The sequence below is a fragment of the Bombyx mandarina genome, chromosome 03 (assembly GCF_030267445.1).
Source record: "Bombyx mandarina strain Sakado chromosome 03, ASM3026744v2".
NCBI classification, from domain to species: domain Eukaryota; kingdom Metazoa; phylum Arthropoda; class Insecta; order Lepidoptera; family Bombycidae; genus Bombyx; species Bombyx mandarina.
In genome coordinates this window covers 1,267,187-1,292,694 of record NC_143210.1, presented here as the reverse complement: position 1 = coordinate 1,292,694, position 25,508 = coordinate 1,267,187, and the positions used below count along the sequence as shown (strand labels likewise).

The 25,508-nt window shown below is 38.9% G+C and overlaps 1 protein-coding gene across 5 annotated transcripts in view; it reads right to left on the bottom strand.

The window, feature by feature from the left end:
• dgo (ankyrin repeat domain containing protein 6 diego) overlaps positions 1 to 25,508 on the bottom strand; it is a 114,110-nt gene that overhangs the window by 36,543 nt on the left and 52,059 nt on the right. For 4 of the 5 annotated variants that reach the window (XM_089736229.1, XM_089736224.1, XM_028186316.2 and 1 more), the window contains one exon: positions 7,465 to 7,586. In XM_089736229.1, coding sequence (XP_089592355.1) covers positions 7,465 to 7,569 — 105 coding nt within the window. In that variant the 5' untranslated portion in view covers positions 7,570 to 7,586. Of the gene's footprint in view, positions 1 to 7,464; positions 7,587 to 9,099; positions 9,189 to 25,508 lie in introns of those variants that run through there. The other variant, XM_028186308.2, reaches the window with a different exon arrangement.

Sequence of the window (25,508 nt, the reverse complement as noted above, 5' to 3'; positions counted from 1 at the left end):
CGATAGATGGCGTTACAGCGTAACAATAACTTATTTGATTCCTGATCGAAAACATTATCTTCAGGGTTTGGGGATAGCTGTCTGTGTTCTACGCGCGTTTCTGTCATTAACGATTTATGAAATAATACGTGCCATTCAATGACGAGGGCGCAAATAAACAATAACAAATTTATGTTAAATTTGTGGGTAGGTAATTCAAGTGAACGGTAACGGCGTTGAACTAATCGCTCAGCGTAAAAGTTCGCGTACGTTTACCGCTAGGGGCGTTGTTCTAACTGCATACAAATTTGAGTTAACTTTTACGCTATCGAGAACGTTAAAAAACTTGCACTAAGCACATTAATTATCTTCCTGAATGTTTGGAAACTTCAAATGTATATATTAAGCAATCCATGATTCTTTATTAATGGGTACAGAAACACACTTTTTTTTATGATTGAAAGATTACTGGTGGCCCGAAGGCCTTTCCAGTTTCACCAGGACAGGTGGGCGAGCAAAGACTCAGTCAGCAGGGAGAAACACACTATGGTGGTGGGACCTCGTGGGGTACTAACGCCCTGCCTATTTCTGCCGTGAAGCAGTAATGTGTTTCGGATTGAAGGGTGGGGCAGCCGTTGTAACTATACTGAGATCTTAGAACTTATATCTCAAGGTGGGTGGCGCATTTAAGTTGTAGATGTCTATAGGCTCTAGTAACCGCTTAACATCAGACGAACTGTGATCTCGTCCACGCATTTAAGCAATAAAAAAATAAATAAAAAATAAACGACTAGGTATCACAGCCAATATGAATGTTCACCGCCTTGAGATAAGGTAATGTCTCAGCTGTATTGTATAAATGTTGTATTTTTTATTGCTTAGCTGGTGCGCGAGTTCATGGTCACAGTGTGTAACGCAGTCTATAGAAACACCGACCTTGAGACGACCAGACAGCGGCTTGGTCGTGCCTCTAAACGAAGGTAACCACTCATCATCATATAGTTGCTTATGCTTTTCTGCTTAAAAGGACAACAACAAAAAAACGATACGAGTTCTAAGTTTCAGGACAACGTCCCAGAGACCCAACGAGCTGTCCCACTCTTTAAGCCAGAACGCGGCAGAAATAGGCACGGTGGTGGTACCTAGCCGTGCGGCTCCCAAGACGCCCTACCATCAGTGATAACCCAAATTATAATTTTGCGGGTTTGATTTTTATGACACATTCTTCTTCATCGCGGAAGTCATTCGTGAACATTTGTTTAGTAACCCTCTTACCATATTACTTAGAACCGCCACCTACATCCATATCCATTTCCATAAACGATCCCGTGGACCGAATGGTAAACAGTCGATGTCGTCCTAAACATCATTACGGATCCTCCCGATCCATTAACGGTGCTTTTAGGTACCTCAAGCACCAGTCACCGTCCTCACTGAACCTGCCCCTTGCGACGAAGGGCTCACGAGTAAATTAGCCCATAGACACAGCGCCACCGGATCTTCTCAGTTGGTCGCGTTTCCGATTCGGTGGTAGATTTTGCGAACCATTACTCTTGCTAGGGTCAGTGTTAGCAACACTTCGGTTTTGAGCCCCGTGAGCTCACCTACACGTCAAGGCGAAGCTGAAATAGCCTCTCAAGGCTATCAGCATAGGCAGGGAAAAAGTATTCGTTTCTACCGTACCATTTGGCTCTGGAAAGATCCTTTTGCTTACGTTTCTCAAGCGCTTTGACGTGCCTTTCATCTACGTGATTTGTAAAGAGTTATTAATTTGCGTAATTACTGGTGGTAGGACCTCTTGTGAGTCCACGCGGGTAAGTACCAACACCCTGCCTGTTTCTGCCGTGAAGCAGTACTGCGTTTCGGTTTGAAGGGTGGTGCAGCCGTTGTAACTATACTTGAAACCTTAGAACTGATATCTCAAGGTGGGTGGCGCGTTTACGTTGTATATGTCTATGGGCTCCAGTAACCACTTAACACCAGGGGGGCTGTGAGCTCGTCCACCCATCTAAGCAATAAAAAAATATATATTAGGCAATAATAGCATATGTGTCTGACAATTTCGATAACCGTGAACGATTGTGAACATTCACGATCAGGCGGGCCGTAAGCTTGACTGTGTTCAGTACACCAAAAAAGTAATTTCATACCATCGTCAGAAGTGAGCAATAAAAAGAGAATCCATAAAAATGTTCGGAACCCTGTAACGAGCGTACGCTTGCTTGATTGATGGCCGGCCGCTCAGCCGTGGGATCTAATTAGTTACGTTGAGCTTTAGTTTGCGTTAAGCTTCATTAAGAAATATATTTGTTTATTTAAAAATGGAACGAGCTTTGGTTCTATTTATACATATTTAGTTTGAATGAGAAATTATGAGTGTCAATAACAAATATTTTTTTAATAAAAGGTTTTATGTTGTTGCGAGGGATCTTGAGGGAAAATACTTGCTAATGATTAATACGACTTTTTCATCCGTATGATCGTGTATTTAGCTTCTTCTATATCGTTCCCTCACTACTGAGGATCGCGACCACATCTAACGTTCTTCCACTGTGCTCGATCATGGGTGATTTTTTTTTAGGGATTTTATGACCTGGTAACTGAGACCTTTAAGTCATGTCTTATTTTCATTTATAATCTTATTTTTATGAAAAATGATATTATGGAGTGAAATGATATGAAGATGATTAATTTGAGACATTAATCAACTGGGATGAAATTAAATGAAATGAAATGGGATGAAATATAATCTCAGTAAAATGGTGGTCATTTACTAAGATTTTTTCAGTGGACTTTTTGGAGGATCCCGAAAAGTTGTGTCCAGCGGCTTTGTTTCATTTTCCCACATTTGTGCACTTTCACAGATATTAAACAGTTAATAAACCACCATTATTACACATTTAAACCTGAAGAAACACTAAATAGACAAAATAAAACAAATCACACAACTTCACTCCTCGCGTTCCCGCCAAAAAGTCGATCATGGGTGACATGGACTGTACGGTACAGACTACCACCAAGTGCTTCTGTTACTAGATCTGACCATCTGGCTGGTGTTCTGTCCACGGCGCGCTTGCCCCCTACGCGACCCCTAATTATGAGCTTCCCTAATTCATGTCTGGGAGACCGCATGATGTGTCCGAAGAAGCTCATAACATTATAACACATTTAACACAGTTACAATATTAAATTAAGTAAAATCAGAAAGCTGCAACCGATTCCTTTCACATATTTTTGACAAGTCTTCTTTTCAGTTCAAGTCTTCAAGTTCTTTTTAAGACGGTGCTGCCAGATTAAGATCTTAAAAGTAACGTTCCGTGACAGTTATTGTGAACGACTGCAGGCATTACGGATCAGAAATGTCAAAATGTTTGGTGTATTCTTTATCAGAGTATGTGAATGTAGCAACATGATCATAGAATATAAGAAATTTGACAACAACATGAATCATGGTAATGACATTTTCGAAGACATTTAGTTCTTAGAGGCCGCTGAAGCCTTATTTGGGTCCGGTTAATTAACATTACTTACACATCACGATTTACAATCAATTTCAATTGTGTATTTAAATTTTCTCTTTTATTTTTCTTGTCATTTTTATAGAAAAAGTCAATTTAGAAAGAAACCATTTAACACAAAATTATTAATAAACAAAAAAAAAAGAAAATCGACCGACAAACAAATGAGGAAATAGTATTTCGCTCTATTGCCTAATTTAATTGCCTATTTATATAGGTATTATAATTGATTTGAATTAGTTAAAACTAAATCATTATTAGTTCTTCTTCTTTTCCACCTCATCCCACTAGGTGGGGTCGTCACAGCTATTTTTTTCTCTTCCATTCTCTTCTATCAGCCGTCAGCTCAACACTCATTCCTCTTTCTCTCCATCCATGTCTTCTTCGGACGGTCCTAGTCACATGCAACTTCTCTCTACGCATCACATGTCCATACCACGCCAACCGTCCGCTCTTTATTTATTAGTTACTAGCGACCCGCCCTCGCTTCGCTTCAGAAACTGTAATTTATTATTGATATCTCCACTATTTAATGGATGTTATTATACATATAAACCTTCTTCTTCAATCACTCTATCTATTAGTATCTATTAAAGAAAACTGTATCAAAATCCGTTGCGTAGTTTTAAAGATTTAAGTATACATAGGGACAGACAGATATAGGGACAGAGAAAGCGACTTTGTTTTATCTATGTAGTGATTTATCGTTTATCTCACTCATATAGATTGGCATTTTTTTGATTATATAAATTATATTATTATTATTATTTAGTAGAGACGCGTCAGATCTTGAAGCTCCCTCCAACACTACACGATGATGACGCCCACTCTGTCAAGAGTGAAACGATTGAGAGTAATCGATTATGGCACATATGCTATTCCGTTGCTAAAAGTCAAGATAAATCCGGGAACTGTTGATTAATGAGAGACAAAGAACTTAACTGTGTCCAAACTCACTGCATCCTTAAAGATTTCTCCCAGTGCGTACATCAAGAGCTCTCCGCGGCGCACGACGTGGGTAATACTTGTAATCAATAAACTACAGTGTGCCCTGTAGCGACACGAGTAGATTAATCGATACGAATATAGCGATGAATTTTAATTATTTATTAATCGATTTTGATATATCGTTGTCGATCAGCGGGTTGGTTAGTGATGGAAACAGCGCGTGGGAACGAATCGTGTAATTTAATTTACTATTTTTGTTTCGAATTGCTGAAGGAACTTCAAAATCGTAGTATTATGAATTAAATAAAAAGGTTCATTTTGCATATCCTCTGGGTTTATTGTCAGGAATTAGTTATCTAAATGAGAACATGTTAAGAGACAACTATTTTGCTACCATTATTCGGACCGAATGCTTTCTCATCGATATTCGCCGAGGTTATTTTAGTCAGGTATCATTCGCATTGGCAATGGTCCAGTTGTGTTTCGTGTATGGCCGATTGCACGACGTAATTACCTTAAAATCGGAACTAATTGAATTGTTTTTTTAAATTTCAAGTATGAGACCGATGACTTTATCATAATAATAATTTAAATATTATATGTTACTGTCAAATTAGAAAGTTTTGGATTTTATATTCATTAGATTATATGTATATCTCATGTTACATATTAATCTTATTTGTTAGCACTTTTGATTTATGCCAAAGTCGAAGACTAAACGTCAATAAAGGTTCACCAAACTAAGCATAATCATTGAAGGTTACAGTAGAAATATGTAGATACTCTATTTACGAGATCGATAGAGTAAATATTGTCACATCCAGAAAAGTCTAGAATTATCAGTTATATTCGATTTCCGTAAAGTTACGAAGACGAGTTATATCTTATCGGGTAGTGTTGGAGTTTGAATGTGTAAGTAATGGCAGGCAAAAAAAAGCCTGTCGTCGCCGAACATACTGTGGAAGAGCAACCCGGTCGGCGGTGTATCGCGTTCCAACCCAGCAGGCTGGTTCTGGTCCAGCGGGGTATCCGGGAACACCAGCGGCATCGCCCGGGCGGCCTGGTAGGGCCGCCGTACCGCGGAGATCGATGTCGTTGGTCGTCGACTATCGCCTCGACGACCCGTCGGTCGGGCGTCCTTAGGGTGGCGCCGCGTGTCTGGTTGTAGTGTTGACCGCGGGAAACCCCCTACTCTGACCGGGTTTTGACCCCGGACGGAGATCGGACGTCGGGGGTAAGAGTGCAGGGGAGTCGTTTAGTGGGTAGGGCCCTAAAATTCCTTGGATCCGCTTGGGTCTGCTCCCAACACCTTGCAGATCGTCAAGTCCCAGATACCCCGCGCGCCCCCTAGGCACGGGGACCTACTAAGAGGTTCGGCCCCGGTACGAAAAAAAAAGTCACATGTGTATGTAGAGGCAGTTTTCGGATATCGGAATGTTTATTTAAATGTTAAAACAGAAGATTGTCTTCGGTTATGACAACGAACTTCTCATCTAGAAACGGACAACGAAACATCCTAGTGTTATATAAACATAAAATATTGTTACGCCGGTAACAGTAACGCCATCTATCGCCGAATAGTCGAATGAATATCGGAGGATCTAGTAGCACATAGAACGCTCGAGAAGTGCAACGCCATCTGCTGTAGGATAGCAGAAACACAATACTCGAAATGTTTGGAATATTCTCGATAATTCTAGGGATGTGGTATCGGCTATAAAAGCGTTGCAGAGATGACACGCAGCAGACACGCAGTTAGTAATCGGAACTACTCGAAGCGAAACAGCGAACGGATCACCTGAAGCGAAGCGGAAGAAGCGATTGAGAATTTTAAAGTGTTTGTGTAGTGTTTTAAGTGTTCTAAGTCCTAATACAGTGTTAACTTGTACTTTGGTAGATTTCTTTAATTGTCCCGAACCCCAGCGCGTAACAATATTGTAAAACGTGTAATAGTGTTTGTAATATATATTAACCATGAAGTTAGTGTTTTAAGATAGCCTCTCACCTCTAGAGCCCAGTCCCCTCAAATAGAACCGTCTAACAAACTCTAACAGATTAAATATCGGAATTATACTTCCAATCACTATATGTAGAAGCGTAAATCAGAATCCTAAAAGAAGGTATAGGGGTGCATAATAATCGACTCCCGCCGAGCTAAAATCTCCCGAGTATGGCGTTGCATTAATTTGTACGCTGTTGGACGCCAATTTCAATACGGCGCTACCACTAGATGCTGCGAATAATAATTATGATTTACATTCAACATCGCAATGTTGGTACCTATGTTGTTTTTTCTGTTAAAAATTTGAACTTGTAATGTGACAGACATTTATGAGTTCAATATGAAATTTGAAATATAATAACTAATTTCAAATAGGTACATATCCAGTTTAAATTCGATTTTTTCTTTTTCTTTTACTGCTTAGATGGGTGGACGAGCTCACAGCCCACCTGGTGTTAAGTGGTTACTGAAGCCCATAGACATCTACGACGTAAATCCGCCACCCACCTTGAGATATAAGCTCTAAGGTCTCAAGTGTGGTTACAACGGCTGCCCCACCCTTCAAACCGAAACGCATTACTGCTTCGCGGCCGAAATAGACGGGGTGGTGGTACCTACCCGCGCGGACTCACAAGAGGTCCTACCACCAGTAAACTGCATAGACATTAGCTTTTACGCTAGTAAGTTATAAGCTAGACGGTGATACTCACTGGTGCAGCCTCTAAATACACGCAACCATCGGCGAGTTGCTGGCGTACAAGTTAACTTTTACGCTATCGAGAACGTTAAAAAACTCGCACTGAGCACACTGATAAAAAGATGGATGTATTTATTTATACGCTATGCACAAAACAAAAGTTGTACACAGGCGGACTTAATGCCATGGGCATTCTCTTCCAGTAGACCATAGGATGGTGCAGAGATAATGCATGGTAGGTGTATTAACAAAACAATAACAAACAACAACAAAAAACAAAATCATTACGTGTAGGACATAAGAAATTATTTGTTACAGACCTCATCGGTAGCATTGACGTCTCTCGAGTCAGCGTTGAGCAGGCTTGCGAGCCGGGCCGCGTCACCGCGCGCCGCCGCCTCCAGCAGCGCTGCGGCCAGACCCATTCGCCTTCACTCCATCACTGTAGCCAAAGAGAATACACAATAATTAGTTATCTATATATATAAAAATGAATTGCTGTTCGTTAGTCTCGCTAAAACTCGAGAACGGCTGGACCGATTTGGCTAATTTTGGTCTTGAATTATTTGTGGAAGTCCAGAGAAGGTTTGAAAGGTAGATAAATATGAAAATGCTCGGAATTATATCAAAATAACAATTTTGTTTTTCCTTTGAAGTGGTCCCCCGTCGGACGGATTCCTTTTTTTTTTGTTTTAACTTTATTTTATACAAAAGCTTAGGTCTTTTATTTGTCGATTTATTTGTCGGCACTACGAATTCTGCCGGGTCAGCTAGTTAGTTATAGAAAGCAACTTAAGCACTCAACAAAAATGTTTACGGGCGTCGGTCACTAGATGGCTTCGCTTCGATTAGTTTAGGGTCGATTAGATTGGTCGATCAGGTGGGTCGTAAGCACCTCTGCCTACACGGGCAATAAAAACAAACAAAAAAACTAAGGCGAGAAGAACAATTAGGCTCCTGTCGTATCGTAAGCACTTTCCTTTAACCGCGTTTCAAGTTGTGGAGTAAAACTGTAATGCAGACCCATAAATCGCATAAAGCAGCCGAATGCTATTTAGGAGGAGTCTACATTCAACAACGCGTCATTATGGATTGATGTTGATTACAATGATTTAGCATCAATGGTATTAATCTTCTTCTTCTCTATATATAAAAATGAATTGCCGTTCGTTAGTCTCGCTAAAACTCGAGAACGGCTGGACCGATTTGGCTAATTATGGTTTTGAATTATTTGTGGAAGTCCAGAGAAGGTTTAAAAGGTAAATACATATGATAATGCTCGGATTATAAACAAAAATACAATTTTGTTTTTCCTTTGATGTCCCCCCCATCGGACGGATTCCTTTTATTTGTTTTTAGTTTATTTTATACAAAAGTTTAGGTCTTTTATTTGTCGATTGAGGCACTACGAAGTCTGCCGGGTCAGCTAGTTACTTATAAATAATTAGTAAGTTTAATATCGTAAAAAGTGCTGACATAACAAGTTACAGACTTCTTTCTTCGTGAATGTTGCTTAACTAATCATCGGTTATATTTAACGTTTACTATCTTCCCAGGGTTTTTTCTACCATATACGAGCATTTAAGTTCACAGCCTCATGTTGAAGGTTTGTTGAGATCATCGACTATTATTTGTTTTTATATGCTTACTCTGTACATATTATTACGGTGTTAAATAAAGTGTTATATTATTATTATTATTGACATTGGAACCGTGAAGGTATACCGTCCGTCTTGAGATGAGATTTTTCTGGTTTGAATCATAGCAGCAGCCATTTTTGTCCTTCAAACCAGATAGCTTAAATGTTCCTAAACAGATATAGACAAGACGGTGATATTCACTGATGCAGCTTCTACACACACCCACACGTCGGCAAGTTACTGTCGATGCTCATTAAACAAATTAGTCGACTGATATCGATAACTAAGTAAGAGTCGATTTAAAAATATATTTACCGATAGTATTTCACTCTCGGTGCGCAAGCCGCACGCGCTGTACTCTTGTATCACAACTACACAACGATGGGGCTTCGCATCATCGATTTATCAATGGTCTTCAGATGTTTTCAGGGTACGTTTTTTTTGTATAAGCGATAGCGGATTGCTAAACGTTTGAGGTAACGGTTTGCAAAAATTATCTACTGTTAAATTTTCAGTTCATATTAATATTGAAGTTAGTTTATTTTTAATTGCCGTTGTAGGCAGACGAGCGTACCGCCCACCTGATGGTGAGTGGTTACCGTCGCTCATGGACTTCAATGCCAGGGGCAGAGCCAAGCCGCTGTCTACCGTAAATATAATTATCGTAATAACAAAGTCATGATGCTTTTTTTTTATTGCCTTTGTAGGCAGACTAGCATACGGCCCACCTGATGGTAAGTGGTCAACGTCGCTCATGGACGTCAGCAGTGGTAAGGGGGACAGCCAAGCCACTGCCTACCATTAAATGCTTCATATATTGCTCCTCCTCCTTGCGTCGTATTCCTAAAGGGTCCTAAAGGGACTGAAGGTTCCTTCTGTATCACCATTTCTGGCCCGATCTTTCTCTATCTTTTAAATATACACTTGACACTAATATCTTTGAGTATATTAGGAAATTGAATGCATTTTTAAATGTGCCTGCCCGCTGCTTCCCACGGCTACTACCTTGAGAAATGGCATCGCTAATCGCGTCGCTTATCAACAAGTGAGCAGTCAAATCGAACAATAACGCATTATCATCGGTCGAGTGGTTCGGCGTGCCCTTCCGCCGCTCATCGCGTTCAGGACACATATTTCCTTAACTTTATTGACGTCGTTATAATGGGCTAAGCATGATGCTGTCAAAGAATATATCTTATGTATCCGATGTGGTATTTTAAGTCAATTAATAATATACTGCAGACATATTTTTACTGGTGGTAGGACCTCTTGTGAGTCCGCGCGGGTAGGTACGACCACCCTACCTATTTCTGCCATAAAGCAGTAATGCGTTTCAGTTTGAAGGGTGGGGCAGCCGTTGTAACTTACTTGAGACCTTCGAACTTATATCTCAAGGCGCATTTATGTTGTAGATATCTATGGCCTCCCGTAACGACTTAACACCAGGTGGGCTGTGAGCTCGTCCACCCATCTAAGCAATAAAAAAAAGGTAGATCTTGTTTATGTGTTGGATCTTTCGCGGGTAGGTAATACCATCAGCTATTTATATCTATTTCAGATCGCGAAGCAGTCATGCTTTTTGGTCGGAAGCTTGAGACAGCCGTAGCAAAACTCATCTGAGACTCTGACTTAATGGTATTCGACTGATGACGTTCTATGGGCTCCGAACCATTACCATGTAGGTCGTAAGTTCATCTAGCAATGTAGCAATATAATAAAAATGAATAGAGTAATTCCGATTTCAAAATTAGGGGTAGCTCTTACGATAAACCTGAAACTCATTTCTCGAGGTGGGTGGCGGCTTTTAACTTGTTGGTGTCCACGGGCTCCGGAAACTACTTAACACCAGTTGCGCTGTGAGCTCGTAAATGGATTCAAGCAATAAAAAAAATCATAGGCTTAACTTACTTAATATTTAAAAAAAAGTTGGTAACTTAAGACATTTCTTTGCTGCACGATAGAATAGAACAGTGTGCTTACTGTGAGTTTTTTAACGTTCTCGATAACGTAAAAGTTAACTCAAATTTGTATGCAGTTGGAACAGCGCCCCTAGCGGCAAACGTAGGCAAATGTTTCAACTTCATACAAATTTGAATTAACTTTTACGCCATCGAGAACGTTAAAAAACTCGCACTAAGCACACTGAAGATCAGGGCCTACTGCCATTGCGCCCGATACTTCGAAATAACGGTATCGTTTCATCAGGTAGTAACAACATTATAGTCTTGAGGATGCATCGGTACCAACCCACAAAAAAACGTTCAGCCCACCCAGATATCGTAAACTACCAATAAAATCGGCTTTCGACGATAAATGCAAATGTGCACCGGAACGTTACAATGACTTACACCTAAATTTACATTAAAATCAAACAAAGCGTGTGTCATTAGCATAAATCATGCACATTGTGGGCGCGAACGGAAAGTGTTGCCATCACACTGAATTCTAATTCTTCTAATTTCATTTCAAAAAGTGTTGTCTTGATTTTGATATACATAAATATAACCATAACGAATTGTTAATAGTGATCGCTCGTGAACACATTTCACGTTAAGTTTAATTTTTAGGTTAAGAACACTCACAATAATCTTTTCCGTCCACGCTGTATTTGAGTGACATATTTTCTCGTGCGCTCCGTCGAATGATGATAGTTACTATAACGGTACCAATGATGGCCTTCATTGTTCTCGAATCGGAGAAACTGTACGTGGATTACAATGGTTGTCTACGCGTAATTAACGATGCAGTGTTTGGTATTGGGTCTACGGGACTACCAACCAAACGGTGCTCCGAAAATTTGATCCGTTTGCTTGGAAAACTGTAGTCTGCTAAGACTAGTAAAAAAAAAAGGCACAGTAAGTATAGTAATAGTCATAGTAACGTAGGGAATGAGGAATAAATGTTTTATGTATATTGATTTCCGGTGCTGTCGATATAATTTACAACATTTTTAATATAAAACAATTTAAGTTCATTAGAATTAAATCAGATTTGAGAGATAGGTATCTAATAATAATAATATTTGCTTTCTTTCGGTATATAACCTTTACTTGTATTATTTATTTGCGTTGTATTACTAAACATAGGTCAGTGAAAACATTTGATAATTTGACATAATAGACAGAATCTCTTTGCCCTCTAAAAATCTGTGAAATGTTTCGTAACTTAAAACATTTTCGCTTTAAAAAAACATTTAATAATACTCACCCAATTAAATTCATTAGTATAAACGCATAATAATACTCATTAGCATATATTTGCACTCGACGTTTTGTTTTCATTCACAATATAAAAATTCAATGAACACAATTAACCGGAAACCGGCGTTATTCAAAATGGCCGCTTTCAATACTGACAGCTGTTTAATCTGCGCGCGTTTGCGTAACAGCCACAACTCCAGTTGATTGTTAAGCAAATAAGGAATTTTTAACGAATAATACACCCTCCCGGTTAGCTCGGCGTTGAATTGTGTTGTTTCTAGTAAAACAGAATCCAAAACCGATTCCATTTCTTCCGGTCTTATATTTTTTGGCATCTGAACTTTTTCTTTTGAATTTCTTAATGTAAGGCATTCTGTGTGCGGGATGTACACACATGAGTTGTAAGTCTTAGTTATATACTCCAACGGCTGCCCCACCCTCCAAATCAGAATGCATTATTGTTCCACGGTAGAAATGGGCCGAGCAAGCTCACAAAGCGCCCTACTATCAGCCATTATGAAATTTATATTTATTTGCGGATTTAATTTTCATTTTAAGACTCGTTCATCGCGGAAGTCATACGTGAACTTGTTGTACGTAGAAAAATTGGTATATGTTTATTATGGAATAATTGGTATATAGTATTGGTACCGGTCTGCGATATTCGAACATTGACAGAGTCGCATTGCTCGACGGGAATGCACCGGGCGTCTTATTCTATAGGTCACGAGATTTAGGCTTTAAAATTTAAAAATACAATATGTATAAATACTTTCATCTTAAGCTTCAATATTGAAGATGGTGTACACTGTACACGTTTTGAAATGCGCAATCTCCGGTGACAACTAAACTCCGGGCGGTCGGTAAGCACGTCGCATTTACAGCAAAAAAATAATTAGTTTTTAAAATCTAATAGAAGTTCGCATGGTTCAGAGAATGTCACATACAGCCAACGATCTCTTGGGCTATAGCAGAAGAAAAAAAAAACAGGTAGGTGCAAGAATCTACACATCGTTATGAAATACGTTTCAAAGTATCGGGTATTTATGTATTATTTTATATCAAATAAAACACGTTAGTCACAAGACGTTGTTACCGTCTGAATTGTGCTCATTTTTAATTGGTTTATGTTATTTGATAGTTTAGTTATGAAGATTTTATAGGATGACATGTGATATTTTAATTTTTGGTGTAAATTTTACGATTCTGTTTAATATTTTGTGTTTTTAATGTAATAAAAGAGCCAGCTTCTCAATTTCGAATCTTTTTTATTGGGCTGTATGGGCAAACTACCAAAAAGTCCACCTGTTTTTGAGTGGGTAAAGAGATCTTTTTTAAGTTGATCTGGTAACTAAGACCTTTAGGTCATGTCTTATTTTAATTTATTTTCTTATTTTTTTGAAAAATGATAATACGGAGTGAAATGAAATGAAATGGAATGAAATGAAGTGAAGATGATCAATTTATGACATTAATCGACTGGGATAAAAATAAATGAGATGAGGTAATATGGGATGAAATATAATCTCAGCAATATAGTGGTCATTTACTGAGATTTGGTCAGTGGACTTTTTGGAGAATTCCAAGAAGTTACGTCCAGCCGCTTCGTTTCATTTTTCCACATTTCTGCACTTTCACAGATACTAAGCAGTTAATAAACCACGTTATTACACATTTAAACCTGAAAAAACACTAAATAGACAAAATAAAACAAATCACACAACTTCACTTCTCGCGTTCCCGCCAAAAAGTCCGGATAAAGAGACTTCAAGTCAAAGTGTAGATTATGTTATTTGTTATTTTTCTTAAATAATAAGTGTATTATCTATGGTCATTTTACGTAAAAAAGAGCGCGTGACTGCTTCGCTTGCCCGCCATCACGATAGGCCAGCGTCGGCCGCACGTGATTTAGTGGTTTTTTTACAGGTGCAAACACCGGATTCCCACCTGCGTGGCGGGTGGGGTATGTGGGAGTTGAACCTCACTAAAAACTCCTGTCCCTCACAGCCGGCGCCGTACCCCGAACCGGGCCGTAGTCTGGTCGGGGCTGTTGAGACGCAGGATAGGGTTGACGCAGGGCATATTACATACCCGGTCGGTGGTGTATCGCGTTCCGACTTGGCAGGCTGGTTCTGGACCCATCGGGGCATCCCGGAACACCACCCGGGCGGCCTGGTAGAGCCACCGTACCGCGGAGACCGGCGTCGCTGGTCGTCGACTATCGCCTCGACGACACGTCGGTCGGGCGTCCTCAAGGTGGCACCGCGAGTCTGGTTGTAGTGTTGACCGCAGGAACCCCCCTACTCTGAACGGGTTCTGACCCCGAACGGAGATCGGACGTCGGGTGTAAGAGTGCAGGAGAGTCGCTTAGTGCGGTAGGGCCCTAAAATATCCTTGGGCGTCAAGTCCCACATACCTCGCGCGCCCCCTAGGCGCGGGGACCTTGTAGGACAGACAGTGTTCTATTTCCTTTTACAGTAACTCTTATCTAATTATTTTTAGACAGACAGTGTTGTCTTCGTTGAACTGATGATTATATTATATTTTGATGTGATTATATTATTATAAAATAAATCGACTGATGTTTTAGTTATAGGTAGTAGTAAGTAATAAGACGAAACTATAAGCGATTTGATTGGAGTTTCTATTTTATTTTATATTATATAATTTTAGTCGAGGTTAGAAACTTTTTTAAAGGTGGATAGACTATAAAGTCAGAGATTGGGCTTAAATTTGGGCGCATGTTGTACGTGCGCTTAAATTGGCGTGCTCTGTTAACGCTGGTGCCGGAGAGAGACAGAGAGAGAATATTAACGGATGGCCGTGTTCGTACAAAATGCGCTTGAGCTAAGGCAAAAACTAACATTCAATGAAATTTTATGATTTCTATTCTAGATCACTGGATAAAATCAAATAATTCGAATACTTTTTACATTAGGCTAAGTAGGTACTGTTACGCGGGTAAGACTAGCGTCATCTATTGTCGAATAGCAGAAACGAATATCAAAAGAAATAGTAAAATCGAGAACCCTTATACCCCCAACGCCATCTATTATCAAATAGCGGAAACACATATCGAAACAACAGGCCTTACCGAGAATGTTCTCGATAATTCTAGGGATGTCGTATCGACTATAAAAGCATTGACACGAAGGCAGTTAGTAATCGGATCTACTCGAAGCGAAAAAGCGAACGGTTAGTCGTAGTCCATACACATCAACAACGTAAATCTTGAGTCACGGGTACTAAGTATCAGTTTTCACATTACAACGGCTGCCCCAAAAACTTTCAAACCGAAATGCGTTACTACTTCACGGCAATTTTGTTTTTAATCACAACAATGCATTCCATCAACACACACCATATAATTGAAATGCGGGATGTGTCAGGGAGAGCATTGAACCTTGTAGAGCGTCAGCTAAAATAGTCGTGTATCGAAACATTGTCGGTCAGCGACTTTGATATGCCGACTTTGCAGAAACCTGGTAATCGACTTGTTGAGTCGGGAATTCTGTCAGACTTATCTAAGTTGTATATTTCTGATGCCCATAGACTACACGTTCTGAATACGGCCACCAAATTTAGGGCATGAAGTCACTGTTTGAATTGTACAGTACAACGGCTGCCCAGCCCTTCAGACTGAAGATATGGATTCTGTATCAAGTCAGAATGATGGTGTCCTTCTGGTACACAAGTTATGCAAATTCATAAGGCTTACATTGTTTTGTAAATTATTAATCATAGAATATCTAAGATTTTTCTTCAATGTATCCACTCACTTATGGGTCAGTAAAGAGAGAGTAGTTCAGTCTTTTTTAGTCTAATAATGCTGTTTAAAATATCAGTTTAAATATTAAAATAACATTATTGACATGTCCTTCTTTAAAAGAGGCTTGTGGAGAGTATTAAGCGGTAGGCAGCGGCTTGGCTCTGCCCCTGGCATTGCTGAAGTCCATGGGCGACGGTAACCACTCACCATCAGGTGGGCCGTATGCTCGTCTGCCTACAAGGGCAATAAAAAAAAAAAAAAATTAAGGGCTTTAAATATTGTTTTCGTGTTTTTAATACAGAAAACGCAATTAAGTCTTTCATTGTATTCATTTATTCTGAAGTATTTGATTTCGTTATATAATTATAATGTATGATTATTTAGTAAAATTGATACGTGCCGCAAGAATTTATTGAAGACATTTATGTATTGGGCTAATTATGAGAATGTTTTGTAGAAATTCACACTTCTTTGCATAGAGAAAGGACTAACTATTGTTTTGAATTCTGGCACTTTTCTTGACCTGGGTTTTCATCTTTTTTTTTTAATTGCTTATATGGGTGGACGAGCTCACAGCCCACCTGATATTAAGTGGTTGCTGGAGCCCATAGACATCTACAACGTAAATACGCCACCCACCTTGAGGTATAAGTTCTAAGGTCTCAAGTATAGTTATAACGGCTGCCCCACCCTTCAAACCGAAACTCATAACTGCTACACGGCAGAAATAGGCAGGGTGGTAGTACCTACCCGCGCGGATTTATAAGAGGTCCAGTAAAAAATAAGCACCAGTAAAAAATACGATAAGGGGATCCTGGATAAGGGCCAGCCGTCTCCTACGTTGAAGTTTTCATATATGAAAGACCTAGCGTGCCATTCCTTGTATCAACTTGTTTTGCTTAGCGAGTACATATTTGGATTGATTTCATAAAATCCATATACAGAGATTCGAAACGTCGCCATGTTAAAGCAATAAAACGCAAAACGAACCGAAAACATAGTTTTAATTCCATGACTCGCAAAAACCGAAGGGAGTACGAAATGAATGCTCATATGCAACAGTCATTATGAGCATATCCTTCATGCCCTTTGGTCAAATGTGGATTTTCCATCAGGCTGAGTAGTCTGGTACCCAGGACGACAGTATTGAATCATCAGAATACGTATTTAAACACCTAAATGTATCAGTGCCACGCAATCAATCCATTTAACACTAATCATTTTTTACTGGTGGTAGGACCTCTTATGAGTCCGCACGGGTAGGTACCACCGCCCTGCCTATTTCTGCCGTGAAGCAGTAATGCGTTTCGGTCTGAAGGGTGGGGCAGCCGTTGTAACTATACTGAGACCTTACAACTTATATCTCAAGGTGGGCGGCGCATTTACCTTGTAGATGTCTATGGGCTCCAGCAACCACTTAACACCAGGTGGGCTGTGAGATCGTCCAACCATCTAAGCAATAAAAAAAAAAATCATACCAACACTCACTGATACCTATTTCTATCATAACGGGTATACGACAACTAATCAAACTATAACTATCAAAAAAATAAAATAAAATAGTATAATAACTGTAGATTAATCGGTAAGAAAAAATCATGAAGTCAAATGTGCAAAAGCAAAAAGATGATACGTGCATTTTCAATGGACACATTCGAAATGGGTCATTTGACCCGTTATGGTATGTTTAGTAAGAATATGTCACACCCCTTAGACAAGATTGTGTACTAAGGTATCGGATTGTGGAGATCGATGGGGACGGCATAATTTGAACATTCTGCTGGCGGCAAATGTCCAAATACGTCACTTTGCGCCAAATACGGCTTTGGTCACATGACGCATTTCCTATCACCAGTTGTAACTATATTCCACTAAGGTATTATTAAAAATCAAACGAATATTGAATTTAAAAGAAAGTCTTTTACGACTAGTAATTAAACTATACTATAGTTAAGAATAGAAGCAGGGCTGTCAATAACTTTTTTAATATATTTATATAATATGAAAGTAATTTGCTTATAGTTTGTTTTTATACCAGCGCATTTGTTAAAAGAAATCATTCTAAACAAATGTCATCAGCCCGCCGAATTCGTATGGAAATATTAAAGTTTCGCAATATTTTTCGTTAAAATTCTGACAGCCATGTTCGAAGAAGACCAGATTATCTAGCTAAATAGCATAGGTAGGGTACTTTGTGAGCTCACACGAGTCGGTACCACCACTCTGCCTATTTCTGTGGCATAGTAGTAATGCATTTCGGTTTGTTGAATGGGACATCTGAAATCACGATTTGGATTCAAATCTCATGTATCAAGATGTTGCGTTCACTGTGGGAGCGAAACGGTAATCATTAGACACTAAGTGAAACGGGGTATTCTTTAAAGACTTATAGGGCTGCGATAACAATGCTATTGGCAATTCTTTTAATACAAATTCATACTGGTTTACTGGTGGTAGGGCCACTTGTGAGTCCGCACGGGTAGGTACCACCACCCCGCCTATTTCTGCCGTGAAGCAGTAATGCGTTTCGGATTGAAGGGTGGGGCAGCCGTTGTTACTATACTGAGACTTTAGAACTCATATCTCAAGGTGAGTAGCGGCATTTATGTTGTAGTTGTCTATGGGCTCCAGTAACCACTTCAGGTTTGATGTAAGCTCGTCCACCCATCTAAGCATTAAAAAAATCCTAGACAATAATTAACTAAGAATCAAAACATGTCTTGACGAAGCTGTTTCAAAGAGAGAGGACGGATTATATGTCCCTTATTTCCTTATGTATGAACTTTAAAGACGAAACAATGTTATGGAGAATGACAACAAAAATTCAAGATTCTTTTTTATTAACGCAAACGCTGCTGACCCTAACTGACATTAGATGCGCAATTAAGAATGTCTTACCGTCTGATGTAAAGGCTTTTAATTATATCTCCGCCTAAATACCTGACAACAAAAGGATGGATGTATTATTGTAATCACTTTTGTTATTTCGTAGGACCGATTGAAGGCTTATTATACTAGCTGGAAATAATAATATTCCACGTATTTAAATGCTATCAGAAGTGAATTAATTTAGCGGTTTTTCAACCCTAAACTGTTGTTATCATCAAAGGTACATTTTACTAATGATAAAGTTTAGATAGAACTATCCTGAAACTTTCTGAAGCACTGGCCTGGAGGTTAGGACAATTTGGGAGCTATATCTCATTTAAACATAAAGATCGGGTGCACAAACATGACAACCCTTGATGAATACCATGTTTTTTATTGCCCTTGTAGGCAATAGACGAAGTACACAGTTATAAAGTCGTCGTGGCCTAACGGATAAGACGTCCGATGCATTCGTGTTGAGCGATGCGCCGGAGTTCGAATCTCAGGCGGGTACCAATTTTTCTAATGAAATACGTACTCAACAAATGTTCACGATTGACTTCCACGGTGAAGGAATAACATCGTGTAATAAAAATGAAACCCGCAAAATTATAATTTGCGTAATTACTGGTGGTAAGACCTCTTGTGAGTCCACGCGGGTGGGTACCACCACCCTGCCTATTTCTGCCGTGAAGCAGTAATGCGTTTCGGTTTGAAGGGTGGGGCAGCCGTTGTGACTATACTTGAGACCTTAGAACTTATATCTCAAGGTGTGTGGCGCATTTACGTTGTAGATGTCTATGGGTTCCAGTAACCACTTAACACCAGGTGGGCTATGAGCTCGTCCACACATCTAGGCAATAAAAAATAAAAAAAAGAAGTTAATTTTACTGGTTAATCACATGTTATTACATGATTAACTTTTCTTTGCATGTCATTTTAAGCTTAACAGTCTATCACGCGTTTCTGGTACTAAGGTATTCAATCATTCATAATTAAGTATGCAAAATAGAGAATTAAATTTGTAATAGTAAAATACATATTGAAATGACTTCGTTTATCATTTGTGTTCACGCTTGTTGAATTAATGCTGTTATTTATAGGTTTCAAGTTCATTAAAGAAATCCGTACCATAAATACATATTATCATAGGGAGGTATTAATTTTCTGTTCACATTGAAATTGAGTAATTGCGTTTTCCTTTTTAATTTACGACCGCAGTTACGATTGCTAATTTCTTAGAATTTCGCCTTAATTTATTTAATTTATCATAATTTTCGGCTATAGCATTAAGATATTTTCAGGACAATACGACTTATACTATTGAGTATTGTATAAACTATATATTTATAAATGTATGTACATATATGCATTTGTGTATATATGTATATATATTTACACTTATATATAGAATGTATTTTTGTGTAGGTATTTGTAATTTAATTTGGTTTTTCAATGCACCTACCCTTATTTAATCTGCACTACCTTTGGTTCACTGGTAGAGAATGCCTTAGGCATTAAGTTCGCCAATGAAAATACTACATAAAGTGTAATAAATAAATAAATAAATTTTGTATATATTTTTGTAACAAATTAAATGCATGGGCGCACCACTCTGGGCTAAAAATCGATAATACTGTTTATAGCTTTAAGCACGAGGGAAGTCGAACGATGCGGTTGACCTGTGACCTCAAGTGCGAGGTCACAGCGGTCGTTATGGCAACCGGCTAACAAAGCTTTAAACGATCTGTCCTAAACAAGCAAGTTCCGACTATTGTTAGAAGACGATTCTCGGCAACAGAAAACTAACCTATTCAGGGAATAATCTTAAATTATAAAAAAAAAAACATGAATTTAATTAAATTTTTATTGCGATTTGTTCATTTTATATTGAAAACTATTTAATAAATTAAAAAAATGATGCCGTTATGAGGCCGTTTAGTGTAAATTAAATATATAAATAGTTAATTAAAAAAACATATACACACATATTTTGTATGTGGAAATGCCTCTGAAGAAGTTAATGTAAAGATACTGATTTAATCTTCGCTCTTACTGGTGGTAGGACCTCTTGTCAGTCCGCAGTCCGCACGGGTAGGTACCACCACCCCACCTATTTCTGCCGTGAAGCAGCAATGCGTTTCGGTTTGAAGGGTGGGGTAGCCGTTGTAGCTATACTGAGGGGTTAGAACTTATATCTCAAGGTAGGTGGCGCATTTAAGTTGTAGATGTCTATGGGCTCCAGTAACAACTAAACACCAGGTGGGCTGTGAGCTCATACACCCATATAAGCAATAAATAAAAATAAAAATAAAATCTCCACCAAGCATGAAGGTGTCCCGCATTACGTTTGATAATTCGCGGTTTGCACTCATTCTACTCCATTCGCTTCTTTACTGACTGATTTTTTTTGCGCCACCCACCTTGAGACATAAGTTCTAAGGTCTCAGTATAGTTGCAACGGCTGCCCCACTCTTCAAACCGAAACGCATTACTGCTTCACGGCAGAAATAGGCAGGGCGGTGGTACCTACCCGCGCGGACTCACAACAGGTCCTACCACCAGTAATTACGCAAATTATAATTTTGCGGGTTTGATTTTTATTACTCGAATATATGTTAGTCTCGAGAAAGTGCATATAATGCTCAACGGTACTAAAATAGAACGTAAAAAGTACGTAAGCTCGAAGCTCTGCAGCTTACAATTTTATAGCTCTCGTTGCTTGGACGAAGCCTTAAAAAACAAACAGGCACATAAAAAATTTAACACGTAAACGCTATACCATGGTTGAGCCTACAAATATCAAATTTACAGCTTTCGCAATAAGATCGAAAGTTCTTTGACTATTAATTTCGTAGGCACAGGTGACGTTCACAAGTTTTCGTACAAAGCAAATTGATTTTTAAATTGAGGTGTACAAGTAATTTTTTTCGTTAACAAATTCGTGGTGGAACGCTGCCTCATTGAGTGTTTGCTTAATAATTTATGTTCGTATGTTTCAACAGATCTCGCTTGTTCTAATATTGAATGTTACGTGAATTTTTATTAGCCACGAGACATGATGTATGTTTGGTTTTATAATTAGGTTTATGGGGAAAGTTCTCGAAGTTTACTCTCTCGCTCTTGTTTGTCATTGCTAAGTTTGGTAGCTTTATTCTTATTTTTCAATTTCAGGTATTTGTCTGTTTTGTTATTCCCTACCTATTTGCTGGTAGCCTAATAGGCTAAAGTAGGAGAGCGCATGGGGCTGAGCCTGAGAAAGTTTGGTAAAAATACCTCCAGCAAGAGCAGTGATTTTCAGAATCCACCACCGGAATAGCCTGTCTATAAAGATTAGCTTACTTCTTTCTTTATGAATGAGGCATTACTGGTGCCCAGAAGTCCTTTCCAGTGTCACCAGGACAGGTGGACGAGCAAGGGCTCAAAGGTAGCACGTCGAACTCTTTGCCGAGTTCGATGAGTAGGATTACCGGGGTCCCTAAGCCTGCTGCTAGCGTTAGAGCTGAAGGAATCTCATGCAAGAGTCATTGGATCTGAGAAATTCGTAAAGTCGTGGCTTACTTCTGCCATTCTAACATTAATAACACTACCATTTCTGTAAAAAAAATTTTTATCCATTACTCTTTGCTGTACACAAATACATATACATAGTTTAAAAATATTTAAAAACTAAACGAAATAAATGAAATAATAAATATTAAAAGACTTATTTAATCTCGATGAGTCTGGTCAAGATATGAGGCAAAAGTTATTGTATTGTTAATGGTCCTAGATACGTGTGTAAATTTTCATGCTTATCAAATATTTACAGATAGGTCAAGCTAATAAAGTAATGATAAAGAAGTAGCGGTGTATTACGAAACAACATGTACAATAACAAGCTTAAGAATTCGATTACGAAAATAGAACCGATTAGCTCACGGTCCACTTGGTATTAAGTGGTGACATCGAACTGATGACCGCGACGAGGAAGACATCGCGGAACATAAAATGGCACGCGGTTCTGGATTCCGAGAGCAGTTCTGGAGTCCTGGTCGCGGTCGCGATTTTTATTTTAAATTTTTTTATTGCCTTTGTAGGCAGACAAGCATACGGCCCACCTGATGGTGAGTGGCTACCGTCGCTCCTGGACTTCAGCAATGCCAGGGGCAGAGCCAAGCCGCTGGCTACCATGCGAGAGAGGGCTTATCGTTTTCGACCGTCGTAGCTGTAATTCTCGCTACCGATGTGTCCTCGACGGCAGTGCTCGACTCCTGCGAGTCCACCACCTCGCAGATGAAGACGGCGGAACGAGAGAGGGCGAGCTCTTCTTTTGCCACATCGATCCGACGCTGTCGAGCCGGGGCCGGAGGAGACAGTACGAACGTCCATCCCGGCCCTTGTATCTGGCGGCCTCCCCCCGGTGAAGGTCACGAGGGGACTCGACGGTCGAGACCGCGCGGCATGCTACCGGAATTTTAGTGTACTGCGAAGGAGTTACATCATATCGGTGACTTGAACAAGAGTGCACGAGTTATATCATATCGGTTACTTGGACAAGAGTGCAGGGGAGCCCTTTTAGGAGTAGAGCCTTAAATTTCATTAGTAGATGAGTGTAGTCGTAAGTGAAAATAGATGAGAGTAAGTTCGTTGATGTTAAGAGTTTCACATACATGGACCTCCCAGTCCCACATACCTCGCGCCTCTAGGTGCCGGGGATTTTGTAAAAGGTTCGGCCCGAGCCCAAAAGACAAAAAGAAGGTGGTGGTTTTACCACTAACTCAGTTTTCCTCCTGCAAAACCTAAAAGGAGTGGTCACCGGAGCCCATAGACATCTACAACGTAAATGCCGCCACCCACATTGAAATATGAGTTCTAAGGTCTCGGTATAGTATAACGGCCGCGGCACCCTTCAAACCGAAACGCTGCTTCACGGTAGAAATAGGCGGTATGGTGGTACCTACCCGTGCGGACTCACAAGACGTCCTACCACCAGGTTATATCACACACTATGTAACACGTGAGAATGTTTACGTCTAACACTTTTTAATTAGAAAATACTTACAAATGAATCGTGTTACGTTTTGTAAACCAAGTTTTCCGGTTGTGAAAATAGTCGGTACGCGTTTGAACAGTTTTAGTCTATTGCTAGCTGTGTATCGAGCTGGAAATAACAAATCATGTGCCTCTAGTCATTGCTCATCAGTTTTTGGAACATGTTGATCATTTGGTTATTGTCTCTAAACGGTAAACTATAATTTTTTTTTTTTTCGTAATCATGTCGCTCACCAAAAATGTTTTAAAAAAAAAAAAAAATTTTTTTTATTGCCTAGATGTGTGGACGAGCTCACAGCCCACCTGGTGTTAAGTGGTTACTGGAACCCATAGTCATCTACAAAGTAAATGCGCCACACACCTTGAGATATAAGTTCTAAGGTCTCAGTATAGTTACAACGGCTGCCCCGCCCTTCAAACCGAAACGCATTACTGCTTCACGGCAGAAATAGGCGGGGCGGTGGTACCTACCCGTGCGGACTCACAAGAGGTCCTACCACCAGAATATTTAGGAATCCACATAAAATTCAATCATTTCATTTGGTTAAAAGTAAAAAAATCACATCAATGATATATAATACAAGAAAGCATGTATTTTTTAAACCTTAAAAGAATCAAATTAAAGATATGTGAATAAAAATACGTGCATTTTTAAACCTTGTAAGTTATAAATAGTTCTGCGGTGGACAGATCGTAGACACAAGCTAGTTTAAAACATTATGAGTGCAGTCAGAAATAACTAAGTCAATCTTCTCGTTTTTTATAACATTAAGTGGGCAATGTTGCCTTTTAACTTAACGATTTATCCACTTACATACCTTTAATGAAATTAATAATATACTAGAGGTCCCGCAGTAGTCGAAATTCGACTATAATTAATTGGAATTGTAAGTTTGTACACTATTATGATTGTATTTTATATTTCTATAATCACAAATTTCGCCAAGACTACACTATAAAAAATATTAACAAAGACAAACAATATTTAATCTATTCTCAATTTGACAACAGACGCCAAGAACAAAAGTTTGACAATAAATAGTATGAATGCGTGTGTGCGTCAAATACATGGTATGTAGTGTGTGTAATGTTTTTTTTATTGATTTAATGTATCTTTTATGCATTATTTTAAAAAAAGATTAGCATTGTGCACTTCTTCTCTATATTCTCTATAAGTGTGGAAAATTTCATACTCCTCCGTCCGCGCAATTTTCGTAAAAAGGGATACAAAGTTTTTGCTTCACGTATTAATATATAGATAATTGCTTTGAATACGAGGACATAACAAACTTTTATTTAACTTTTTGGATCACTAACTGAATCTTTGTAATTTCAATCATACAAGCCATCCCGCTATCATACAACACAAGATATTTGACAGATGCCTGAATCTCGCTTACGACATTTTCAAGATAAGCTTGCATATATACGAGTTCTGAACTCTACAATGTTTCTCTCGAAACTCTACAGTCAAACATTTGACCCAACGTAATTCTATGGGAATCTGTATATTAATTCGTGAAGCAAAAACTTTGTACCCGTTTTTACGAAAATTGCGCGGACGGAGGAGTATGAAATTTCCCACACTTATAGGGAATATAGAGGAGGAGTTCAGAATGTTAATATTTTTTAAATTAGGCATAAAAAAAATACATTAAATCTGTTTAAAAAAAACATTACACACACTACCATGTATTTGACACCCTATAGTCTGTTATATACTGCCAATATAAAATAAAATAAAATAGCCTGTTGTCAATTTGAGAATAGAGTAATATTATTTGTCTTTATTAATATTTGTCTAAAGTGTAGTTTTGGCGAAATCTGTACCTAATTATAGAAGTATAATTAGT